Source organism: Acipenser ruthenus, chromosome 41, assembly GCF_902713425.1.
Source record: "Acipenser ruthenus chromosome 41, fAciRut3.2 maternal haplotype, whole genome shotgun sequence".
NCBI classification, from domain to species: Eukaryota; Metazoa; Chordata; class Actinopteri; order Acipenseriformes; family Acipenseridae; genus Acipenser; species Acipenser ruthenus.
In genome coordinates this window covers 3,543,098-3,555,263 of record NC_081229.1, presented here as the reverse complement: position 1 = coordinate 3,555,263, position 12,166 = coordinate 3,543,098, and the positions used below count along the sequence as shown (strand labels likewise).

Here is a 12,166-nt window from a genome sequence, read left to right as displayed (position 1 = left end):
GACTATAAGAGAGATCCGAAGACCTATAAAGAAGGATAGGAAAATGATGTCACAAGTGGGCGGAGTTAGTAAACAGTGGAGCCCGTCGTTCACTTTAACAGCGCACTCGCAATGCTTTTAACGTATTCACGCTCGCCCTGGCAAAATGTTTCTTGACATAAATAACAGTCAGTCACTTTATATTAACGATATTTTGTATTGTTATTAACAAAATACCGGTATATGCTGGCGCTGCAACACAGCATCGCCGCAATGTATTCAGTACGGAGTGGGCTCCAGAAATGGCGCCTGTAATGGGGGTTGGGTGGCTTAATTTTGTAGAGTTGCCGAGCTGTGGGAGTGAAAGCTGGGAGTGCTTGCAAATGCCCTCGAATCATCTGATGCTCTCAGGACAGTTTCTAACAGATATCCATTTACGCTGCAAAGGACTGCGTGGTATGTACCGTATATTTGCTGAAATAGGCGCATCTCTTTGGGCGTACCCTATGTTCTGTGAATGCTGTTAATAATCATCATACATTATTTTAACGGAAGGTTGTGCTAATTAATACCATATCCGCACTTCATTCACAGTTATACTCTATTTAGTGTCAATTACACAGGTTTGCACGTTTTAATAAAGCGTCTAAGCCCCCCCTCTATCATAGTAGCGGTTCCGTTTTCAGTATGCATTATACAATAATAAATGAATAAGACACGTTTCTGGGATTTTACATTAAAATCTAAAATTCTCTGGATGCTTGATCGAATTTCGTTACATTTGGACGCGCATGCCAATGTTCCTATACATTTAAACTTGAATGTGTATTTAAATCAAACACAACACGTTTTTAAAAAGATGCAGTTTTAGACCTCTACTGCTGGTGAATTTTTCCAAAGTAACGTTTTAAAATAAAAAAATAAAAAATCAATAAAGGCTACAGCATGGGCCTTTGTATATATATTTTTAAAACTGAACCTATAGACTGTCTATAACCTACACCTATAGCATGCTGTATACAATACTGGGTTTTAACAAGTGCTATTGAGTGGAACTGTAGTGTTAAAGAGGCTTACTTATTTAATAGGCCACTTTAATTGATAGGAGATGGGTCCATGCGTTTGTTGACGCGGAGTGATTTGTGTTGCTTGCTTGTTTTCACCAGGAGGGGGAGCTGTTTTTAAAAGCCGTTGGGTTTTAGTTGTTACTCTGTTTTGGAATCCAGTTTGTTGTGTAAGTGATAATCAGGTTTGCTTTCAGAACAGGCTATTTACAAAGTAATAGTTTAACACCAGATACAAAACCTTTAACTTAAAGGATGTGATCACATTAAAGATAATTAAGAAAGGAAAATACTTGGAAATCTAATCTGCCCGATCTAAAGTCCAAAATCTGAATGTTTCATGCATAAGTATTTAAAAATTTTCACCCGATGTAATAAAGCAATTATTTGACTGGTGCACAACTCGGAGTCCTTTCTTCAATTTGTAACCTCTTCAGCAGGTGGTATTGGACTGCTGCACCCCCACACTGTTGGTAAGCTCTCTGCTTTATCAGTCACTATCAATCTTTATTATATAGCGCCTTTCATAGTGGACCACCATCACAAAGTGCTTTACAAGAAGCAGTACCAAGTGGCAGCCAAAGATGTAACATTTACTATGTAGTTTCACATTTAATCCATTGAATGCTATTGTCCTAATTTGAGGCAGCACTTACTTGAAGTGTGTTAACCACAAAGTTAGTTGTAAATGTAATATATGAAATTATAAACAGATTGTGTTCAGATTTTTCTTCTAATGGGTTAATCACAATTTGATAAGCGAGGCTCCAGATTCAAAAACCTAAGTGTGATTCAGACAGATGAACCACCAACAGGCTCTATATATGTCCAGAATCTAAACTCTCAATGGCTTCTGCTAACTAATGTTAATGTTTCCAATCTCTCTCATTTGCAAAATGCCATATTCAGTAAGCCTTACATTTACTGCATTTCTAAAAGCTTCAGATTAAAAACTCATGGTGGTTCATTTCAAAGTTAACCTAATTTGCTTTTTGCTAGTCATGTATTTTTATTTTTAAATTTACAAAAAAAAATCTTGCACTGGGGTTTTCAAAATCAGTCAAAACAGCAACTGAAACACACACAGAATTTTTTTTAAAATTAAAAAATCCTTTATTTTTTTCCCCCCAGAGGCTCCTTGCTTTTCAATATGAAAAAAAAAAAAAAGTGGGACATAAAGCAAGAGATTAAAAACAGTTGCGGAAGAGACCATGCTTCAAAATAATAATGTCAGCGACAGAAAACAAAACAGGAATAATTCAGAAGTTAGACAGCGCATAAATTGAAGACGTGATTGGAACATTATCACTGAGCCTTTCTCCATTCAGACAGCCTCACAGCATGGATTCAGAATTTCATCTTCAGGGTTTTATTTTCAAAACAGTGCTTGGATAACTGTGCTCTTGAGCTTCAAACCTCTATCTTATGCATACTCCACTGTAGGTTTCACCTGCCACAACACTCAAAAGCCCTCATTTCCGGCTGCATGATTTAATAAGTTCTATTGCAGAAATAATTCATGATTTGCCTTCTCCTTCTCATACCTTCCTTGGTTTTAAAAAAAAAAAAAAAATACAATTATGTCCATGATTATTAAACTTTCAGGATCTCCAAGTCTGCAAATAAAGTGAAGCAGAAACATTCACGACCAGGGATCAAATCAACCAATTCCTAAAAATATTCTCCATTCTTCTTGCTTTTCAAGTAAAAAAAAAAAAATTAAAGGCATTGGTGTGCTCGCTGCTCTCAGGATTGGGAGATCAGAGCAAAGTGTTTTCCAGCGCTAGCCACGACCCCCCCTCCTGATTTAAACGACTCCACACGCAACGCTGCAAACAGCTTTGGAGATGGCGCTTCCTTTCTGGGGCACTGGAAATAAGGAAATGAGTCATTTGTGTGTTACAGGCTTTGTCTCAACACATAATCTGTTGCCAGCAAGTAAAGCGATTTCTTATGAGGTTAGCCCAGGCCAACCGTACTAGGGAGTATAATAAAACTACATAAAACCAGGCATCTGCCCTCACGTGCTTGAGCACAGACCCAGACTTATTTAGTATCTACCTTCAACTTTTAGTACTTTTCAGTCTTGATTTCTACTCTACAGCTCGGAATGGTGAAAGCTCAGTGAAAAACAAAAAAAACAAAAACACTAGGTTCAGCCTTTTTTTTTTTTTTTTTTTGCTCCCCCTCCATTTTGAGGTTCGGATGGAACCCGCTCCCTCTCTAGGCATCTTCCTCGGCCTCTTCTTCGAACTCGCCTTCCTCTTCAGCGGTGGCGTCCTGGTACTGCTGGTATTCGGACACCAGGTCGTTCATGTTGCTCTCGGCCTCGGTGAACTCCATCTCATCCATGCCCTCTCCGGTGTACCAATGCAGGAAAGCCTTGCGCCGGAACATGGCTGTGAACTGCTCGGAGATGCGCTTGAACAGCTCCTGGATGGCCGTGCTGTTGCCGATGAAGGTGACTGCCATTTTGAGCCCCCTTGGCGGGATGTCGCAGACGGCGGTCTTCACGTTGTTGGGGATCCACTCCACGAAGTAGCTGCTGTTCTTGTTCTGCACGTTCAGCATCTGCTCGTCCACCTCCTTCATGGACATGCGGCCACGAAAGACTGCCGCCACGGTTAGGTAGCGCCCGTGGCGAGGGTCGCAGGCTGCCATCATGTTCTTGGCGTCGAACACCTGCTGGGTGAGCTCCGGGACCGTGAGTGCGCGGTACTGCTGGCTCCCCCTGCTGGTGAGGGGGGCGAACCCGGGCATGAAGAAATGCAGACGAGGGAAGGGGACCATGTTGACGGCCAGCTTGCGCAGGTCAGCGTTCAGCTGGCCGGGGAAACGCAGGCAGGTGGTGACGCCGCTCATGGTGGCGGAGACCAGGTGGTTGAGATCCCCGTAGGTGGGGGTGGTGAGCTTGAGCGTGCGGAAGCAGATGTCGTACAGAGCCTCGTTGTCGATGCAGTAGGTCTCGTCCGTGTTTTCCACCAGCTGGTGAACGGACAGGGTGGCGTTGTAGGGCTCGACCACCGTGTCCGAGACTTTAGGGGAGGGCACCACGCTGAACGTGTTCATAATGCGGTCGGGGTACTCCTCTCGGATCTTGCTGATGAGCAGGGTGCCCATACCGGAGCCGGTGCCTCCTCCCAGGGAGTGGGTGAGCTGGAAGCCCTGCAGGCAGTCGCAGCTTTCAGCCTCTTTCCTCACCACATCCAGGACTGAGTCTACCAGCTCAGCTCCCTCTGTGTAATGACCCTTAGCCCAGTTGTTGCCAGCACCACTTTGTCCTGTGGATAAGGAAGTATGATAAATCAGTTCAAGATAAGACATTTGCACATTAAAGAAGCCAGTTTGTACCCAATTATATTTGCAACACGTAAAATCTGCACGATACCCATGAACCAGAGATCCAAGTCCAAGACAGTGTTATAAAGTGTAATCCAAGTGCACTTTTAGTCTGGCCATTGTGTAAAGATATCTCTGTGCCTATGAAGCATACTGCAGTTGCAGATTTCCTTATCGTTTAGCTTTAGACTGGCTATTTAGGAGTTTTGTACTCCGATCCTTTTTTGAAAACTAGTCTAGTTGGGTAGGGCCGAGGCACAAAGCTGAAAAAAAGTGACCCATTCATTCACCAAGGTCCTCGGTCTGACATATTTAAAAGGAGATTTTCACAATGCATTTAAAAATGTTTCCCATTGTGTTCACTACAGAACTGCTGTCTTCTAGATGCAATCGTTTTGCCTGCCTACTTTAATTCAAGTTGCTTGTGATCTTTATTTTTTCTGTTATCCAGGTCGGTAGCAATAGAACAATTCACGTGCAAGATAGCTGTGGTGTGTCACATGTTCAGTGTGACTAGATCATGTGTAAAAGTCAACTGTCCTGCTTTTTTCTTATCTGGCCACAATCAATGCCTTGCAGGCAGGTTAACCCCTAAACACAGTGTAGAGTAAATACACAAGAGGTCAACTTCCACACGGTTTGGAAAGCTTCCATCCTATTTTAGCACCGTATTCCAGGATCGAATCTCACCGAAAACAAAGTTGTCTGGTCTGAAGATCTGTCCAAAGGGGCCGGAGCGCACAGAGTCCATGGTCCCGGGTTCGAGATCCACCAGGATGGCTCTGGGAACGTATTTACCACCTGCAAAGAAAAAGGGAGGCGATGCCGCAATTTTACACCAAGATGGGTGAACTACATTAGTTGGAATGCCAGTTCGTTAACATGGTCTTGCACAAGAAATGCAGATAAAAAGGTAGCATTGAACATTTAGGAGTGCAGAGGCAACAACCACCTTCAAAAATCAGTTAAATGTATTTTAAAACCGGTATGGGGCAATACACCTGGTGTCCTACTCTTCTGACAAGCTCTGCAGGGATGCAGCAGCACGCACGAGAAGGCTCAGTGATCTTACCTGTGGCCTCATTGTAGTAGACGCTGATTCTGTCCAGCTGCAGGTCACTGTCGCCATGGTAGGTACCTGTTGGGTCAATACCGTGTTCATCACTGATCACTTCCCAGAACTAAGAGAAGGAGAAGAAAAGAATTTTAGACAAGTCGTATTTCACAGACAGTTTATAACAGACCAGGATTTAGTTTAACACATTTTAAAGAATGAAGTTTGAAAGCGAGCCGTTTTACGTGTTTGACTGGATACAGATAATCAAATCGCACCATGCGAGAGGTTACCAGGTTTTTGGTTTTAAGGACAGTCATTGTTTTACTGTAAATGTGACTTTCAAGTTGAGGGAGCGCAAGCTTTTAGAGATACTGCACTCAGACAGCAGGCAAAGCGTGAGGTCGCATGAGGGCACATCAATGTGATCCATCATCGTGACGGAACAATGCCCTGTCTGGCAGCCTGCCGCAGTCTTGCAAGGTTATTCATCCAGCTACAGAGGAGTTACGCTTGTTAGGGCACAGCTTCTACTTGGCAAACCTAAATGTTTTTGATTGATTCAGCAGGGGGGAAAAAAGCAAGCAATCTCCAAGACCCAATAGAATTGTGTTTAACCTTAAAATGTGGATATTTTAGAACTGTAGAGAGATTTTCTACACGCAGAAAATAAAAAAGGGAAGGAAAAGAACAATTCTGGAAACATCACTTGGCAAGACCAGAAGCCAAGTAAAATGACGCACAGACTGACGGAAACTTTTCTAGTCAATGAGCAGTGTTCCTGCCACGAGTTCTATCTGCAATGGATTAGGCAGAGACAACAGCTTCCTGTGTAGCAGCTGTAGCTAAACTCCCACTCCCCCCCCCCCCCCCCACCGCTAAGGATTCCAGTTCACCTCCCACCACCCCTTGCAGCCAATCACCAGGCATCTGAGAAACTAGGTCAGCCAAGAGGCGGTCACTGCAGCAGAGTGGGCAATGGGGCTCATTACTTGTGTAAAAGGCCAGCAGATTTAGGTTAGGAGTCTTTAAACTAGTCTAACTTAACTGTATATTCTTAAATTGGTGCTTCCCCATAATCATTAGTGGCCGTTATGTATGCAAATTAAGAAATACTTTTTTAAAAATGATGTGTATGTAGTTCTTTACCCAAGTTACTAAGACTACTAATTCTGACAAGTGTCAAAGGGAAACCTCATGATAGTGTTGGCATGCTCAGACACGCAAGCACAGTGCTGGAAATGAGGAACTGCATCAGATATGTAAATATCTGTAGTATATACAGAGAGTAACAAAGAGAGCACAGATGCCTGTGGCGAAGGAATGGGGAAGTAAAATTTGTTTGTGGGATACATGGAGATAAGATTTGCTCTCAAGAAATTTCCCAACCTTCCCCTGCCCCCGTATGACTAGCAGAGAATACAATGCCACGGTGTATTAAAGTGATTTATTTCAGGACATTCCTCCAGTCTTTCACTCCAAAGTGGGCTTTATCATGAAGCAACATTAATGAAGTGGATTTATCACCATGCAAGTCCTTCAAATGAAACGTCTTAGGTTGGCATTCTTAAGCCCGTGCTCTTCAAAAATATTCAAAAGGCTTTTTAAAACAAGTAAGCCAGCTCGTTTTTTGGGGTTATTTCAGAAAGCTGTTTTGTCAGCAGCTGCTTTTGTAGAGCTGTCTGCCTCACTTGAGGCCCATGTATTATTCGGAAGCATGCTGTGGAATTAAAGTCAACGCAGAAAGGTGTAATTAAGCAGCTGCCTAAACCGAGTGGTACAATCACTACACTGACAAAGGCACGATGTGGAGTTCAGGACTACTAAAGAGTGGTGGTGGGATGTGTAGATTCTCATACAGACAGCACAGATGTCCCGCTGTGAGGCTGCTCAGAGAGACCATTGCACCATATATTGCTCTGTGACGGCATTGCCCTACACAGCCCTAGAGGTTATGAATTAAGACAATAACGGCCAGGAGATTCTCATTAATGCACTAGCATCTGGTTTACCCTCCCCCTCCCCCTGGCAATGTGACTTCCCTCTTGCAAGGCAAGACTATGAAGTGTATTGTTCCAATTACTATGCAAGCTGTCCCGGCTTCCAGCTTAGTAAGGCCAAAGTTTGCCGGAGATTAGTGCAGTGATGTCATCTCCACAAAGGAAGCCATGTAGCCCATACCTCCATTATATGACATTTATTTTTACACATGGAATAATAAAAGGTATGGAGAGACACTCCCTGGCAGAGCTCAAAGTGTGTGCAATGAATTATTGGCAACTGGCAGCAGCTGGCTCATTTCCTGGATTCCTGGCCAAAGAATAAAGATCAACCGGGTCCACGTTTCTAATCCTGGGTCTGGGGAAGCGACGATGTGGCTTCCAGTGCTATGAATTCAGTACAAGTCTAGGCGTGGAACTGTACACTAAAGTCACATTTCAACACTATCACGATGCATGGAAAAGCCAATCAGATTTTATTTTTTTTTATATAAAATGCCACAGCAGAACAGTAGGAGGAGCATGTAGACAAATCTAGACCTATTTGGACTGCAAGTAGCTATACTCAGTGAGGTGGGGAGCCCTTACGGTCCCTTTTTAAGTAAGTGGGGTAATCAAATGGTAAAAATTAAATGATGCAACAGTTCGGCTTGCAGTGAATGGATCAGGCAGATTGCAAGACACTCCCAACTTGAGAAAAATACAGACGAGGAATCATTCAGATGCCTGGGTGGCAAATTGATTACTGTACACCCCATTAAATAAACCCATGACCCTTGTCTAGTTTCCTAAAATTTCCACTCTTCATATCTGGCACCAGTATGATCATCATAGTCATAATGGGCCAGGACACTTAATATTGCTTGAAATGATCAGAACTTCACACATTTAAACTTTTTTTTTTTTTTTTTTTTAAATAAATAGGCAGCAGATACCAGTCACCCGAATAAGTAAATAAAAATCATGGATGTAGAACATATCTTAAATGGGAAGTGTGGACTGCTTTATTACAGAGCAACATTAAAATGTCTGTAAAATGGCACCAGCTAGCGCAGCTGTGGAACATACCTACCGAACTGAAATCACTGAACAAAAATGTGACAGGATGCTCAAGTATTTTTGGAGCTTAACGACTCACCCTGCAAGCACTGTCATAATTGCCTTCCTGTACACGTTTAGTATTTTACCCCATGGGTACCTTTCGGACTATCAATCAATAGAACCCTTGCATGGTCAGCTTAATACAAGGTTTCATTTTACATTTTATAAAGTATTTATGCATATGTCCACAAATTACCACATTGGCTGCTCTAGCTAGCCGGACATGAACACGTGGATACGCAATACACTGCAGAATTAGACACACACTTTACACCGATGATAAACGATACTGAATTTAATAATAAATAAAAAAATAAAAAAAATTTAACTGTCCGCTTTGTCTTCAAGAAGCGGCACGGTCACCGGCCGACAAAGGATCCCATTTTAAGAATAAAATAAACAGGTTATGGCGCCAGAAGGTCGGGTTTTTTTGGTCTTATTCCCCACTACTCTACCAAAAAAAAAATAATATATATATAATCACCATCCGGCGCAAGAAGACCTGCAGAAATTTGACCCAATTGCGGATCAGATCGTCCCGTTAAGCGCCCCCATGTTACATAACGGTTCACTTACCAATAGTTTTTTGGAGGTACCCCCGGCCACTAGCGGGAAATAAAGATAATGCAATTATAATAACCGCACTCAATTAGTTTTTCTTCGACAGCAGAAAAAATTAAAATCCGATGTTGGCAGAACCTAGCTCCGCCTCTTTTTCATAACACAGTAAATTCCGCTACACTCATCAACACTGAATTAATTTGAAATAACGGGTTTATATTTTAATTACGGGGTAGGGTCGCATAGAAAATGAGAGAATACGGTACCTTAACGTTACACATTAATTATATAATCCAAGTCATGAGCTAACGTTACAAAAAAAAAAAAATCTGCCTAATTCGATTAACCTCACTAAAAAAAAAATAATAAAAGTCCAGAAAACAATGGATAAAAAGCATAATGCAGGAATAAACCACCGACTGCGCGCCGATTTCTGTTTTTAGTTAAATCCACATTCATATTTTTCAATGCACGTTAGACTAAATCAAAAATTGTTCGTCTCAATTTACATTTTTAATAAGCGCCCTACAAAAATGTTGCCATACAGAAAAAGTCCCTTAGGACTGCAAAACATTCTTCCTAAAATTAAAATACGTCTATACATTATTTAAATAATAAAATAAAACAAAAACAATAAATAAAATAAAATAAAAACCAAAGCCAACCACAAACGGATTAGTAATAAAGGAAATCCCGGGCGCAAGAATTAAGCTGGCGATTTTATTATAGAGGCGATTGAATACTGTAAAGTCGTGCAATTTATGAAACAAATACTGCCACCGCATCTACAATTTACAAATGTTAGGTATGCATTTGTTTAACCGGCAAGCTGCGTGTTAATCGATGAAGAAGAATTAGAAAAAGAAGATGTTTATCAATATGTCTCTTCATTTCAGCTTTCTGTTTGTCTCACCTTTGCCCCTATTTGATTTCCGCACTGGCCGGCTTGGATGTGTACAATTTCCCTCATTGTGGAGTTTTAAGAAGTTGCTTCGGCTTAAAAGCCCTTTTTATTTTACAATATATAAAAAAAACTGTGGACGTCAAAAACACACAACGTTGCTTTGCTGGTCGAGCCCTCCGCTGTCCGCCGCTACAGCTGCCTACCGGAGCCTGGAAAAAGCGCAGATGGGCTCGGCCAAGCCGGGACAAAGATTTTATACCTCTGGAGAACGTCCAGAACGAGGCTCTCTGCTCTTATTGGTCAGAGCGGTCACGAGGGCCACAATCCACGCTTCTGACTGGAGGAGAGGGAGCAGGTTTTTTTTTTTTTTTTTTTGCTGCAGGGGGAAGGGCAAGAAAAGCAAAGGGAGCGCCTCAGAGTGGTGTGTTCTGGGTAATGTAGTTTTTATTCCCAAATATATTGAGCACGCGTTCATTTCACAAAGACTTTAATTCAACCCAGAAAAAATAAATAAATAAATAAATAAATAAATAATGACGTGATTGTGTACAGAGTCACACTGCAAGGATTCGCCTCTTTTAAAGGGATTGTCATATTTCATATGTCATCAGCCGGCAATTAGGACTCCTGTAAAAATTCGTCAAAAATCTGAATCCTCAGGCAGGCAATATGAACAAAGCGAATAAACCAAACTGTCTGCTTTTATAATCAATAAGCCGCTGTGTATTATTGCTCAAAAAAGAAGCCGTATACAGAAATCACCGCATGGTAAATTCTAATGAACTGATTGATGTAAGCACTAGTTGCCATGGAAATTGAGAAAGAGACACGATATATATATATATATATATATATATATATATATATATATATATATATATATATATATATATATATGCGTGTATTTTGGTACTGTCCTGTATTATGCATAAGACTGTACTGTATATTGGGATGACATCATCTCTTGGAACTCTATACAGAAATTCTTGGTTAACTTGAGCTTTTCAATAAAGATGCCCGTGCAAACAGCTGGGTTTTGTCAGTAAAGCAAACGAGCAGCATGAAGACCTGTTTAATCAATACGCACACAAATACAGAAACACAAGATAATGGAAGACAGACATAATTCGTTACAAAGAGCTTGCATTTCTATTTTTGAAATGGACAAGTGCCCCGTTATATATGTATTTTAATACAAAGAGTTCCGTTTTTACATTTTAAACTAGAATTGTTTATAAGGCCTGTACCCCAATAACTGTTGTCTTATAAGAGAATTAATAAACAAATACCAGTATTAATAAATACGTACATACATAAAATAATTAAGAATATGTTTTAGATTCAGTGCAACTTTTGGTTTTGTGAACGGCCTTTGAAAATTATTCTAAGCCATATTTCTTCTTAATGAAAACTCCACTCCCAACCTCCTCCCCCCAAATGTATTTTGTATCACTCGTGTCCACCTCCTCCCGGAATATGCACGGGGTATTGGAGTGTCACGCTTTAGCTGATACACAAATGACCTAATCAATGGCTTTCTCCCATCTGTTTCAGCCACGCTGTCTACACTATAGCCAGGAAGCAAGACACCGACATAGCGGCATAATTAATTAGCTTGCATGGGGAATCGGAACCACTGGTGGTAAAGAAAACTATACAGTCCATGGATTTTTAGAAGTATGGATTTAAACAAGCAAATATTAATTCATTCTATACAATAATGGCATGGGATTAATTATGAATAAATACAAATAAATAAAAGAAATTAAATAATTAAATCTAGAAAATGGATTAAAGACCGCATAATATTTGCAAAGACAGACATATCGAACAAGGGTACAAATGTGTTAAGGGCTGGTTGTTATTTGTATCTAAGAATTTGAATATGACGCTGTTTTTTTTTTTGTTTGTTTTTTAATAACCGTTTGCTTTATATTAAGTAAAACACAAAACGTTTTTGTAGTACAGTGGTACAAATCAGCATACAGTATCCAGCTTTTAAAAAATGCATTTTCTATACCAGTATGGGGGAAAACATCTAAGTGACCGAATGCGCGGATAATTACTTTCAAAATAATAAAATACACACACACACACACACGCAAAATGTTCCACTATCTAATCGTACTGTATGTTTGGTTAAGCATCTGGATCGCTCTAGTAT

At 40.8% G+C, this 12,166-nt stretch overlaps 1 protein-coding gene across 1 annotated transcript; it reads right to left on the bottom strand.

Moving 5' to 3' along the window:
• Positions 1-2,132: 2,132 nt before the first annotated feature.
• On the bottom strand, positions 2,133-10,225 carry LOC117433634 (tubulin beta chain). Its single transcript, XM_034056009.3, has 4 exons — positions 10,012-10,225; positions 5,455-5,563; positions 5,073-5,183; positions 2,133-4,324 (listed from the first exon to the last, which is right to left on the bottom strand). The coding sequence occupies exons 1-4, from the start codon at positions 10,066-10,068 to the stop codon at positions 3,267-3,269; spliced, it is 1,335 nt and encodes a 444-aa protein (XP_033911900.1). The 5' UTR covers positions 10,069-10,225; the 3' UTR covers positions 2,133-3,266.
• Between the last annotated feature and the right edge of the window lie 1,941 nt (positions 10,226-12,166).

Bases quoted from the DNA above. Each gene is read 5' to 3' on its own strand.
- LOC117433634 (XM_034056009.3), bottom strand. From the start codon at position 10,068: ATGAGGGAAATTGTACACATCCAAGCCGGCCAGTGCGGAAATCAAATA. The intron at 5,184-5,454 runs GTAAGATCACTG...TTTTCTTTGCAG, and splicing joins CTACTACAATGAGGCCACAG to GTGGTAAATACGTTCCCAGA. The intron at 4,325-5,072 runs GTGAGATTCGAT...CCTTATCCACAG, and splicing joins ACCAGACAACTTTGTTTTCG to GACAAAGTGGTGCTGGCAAC.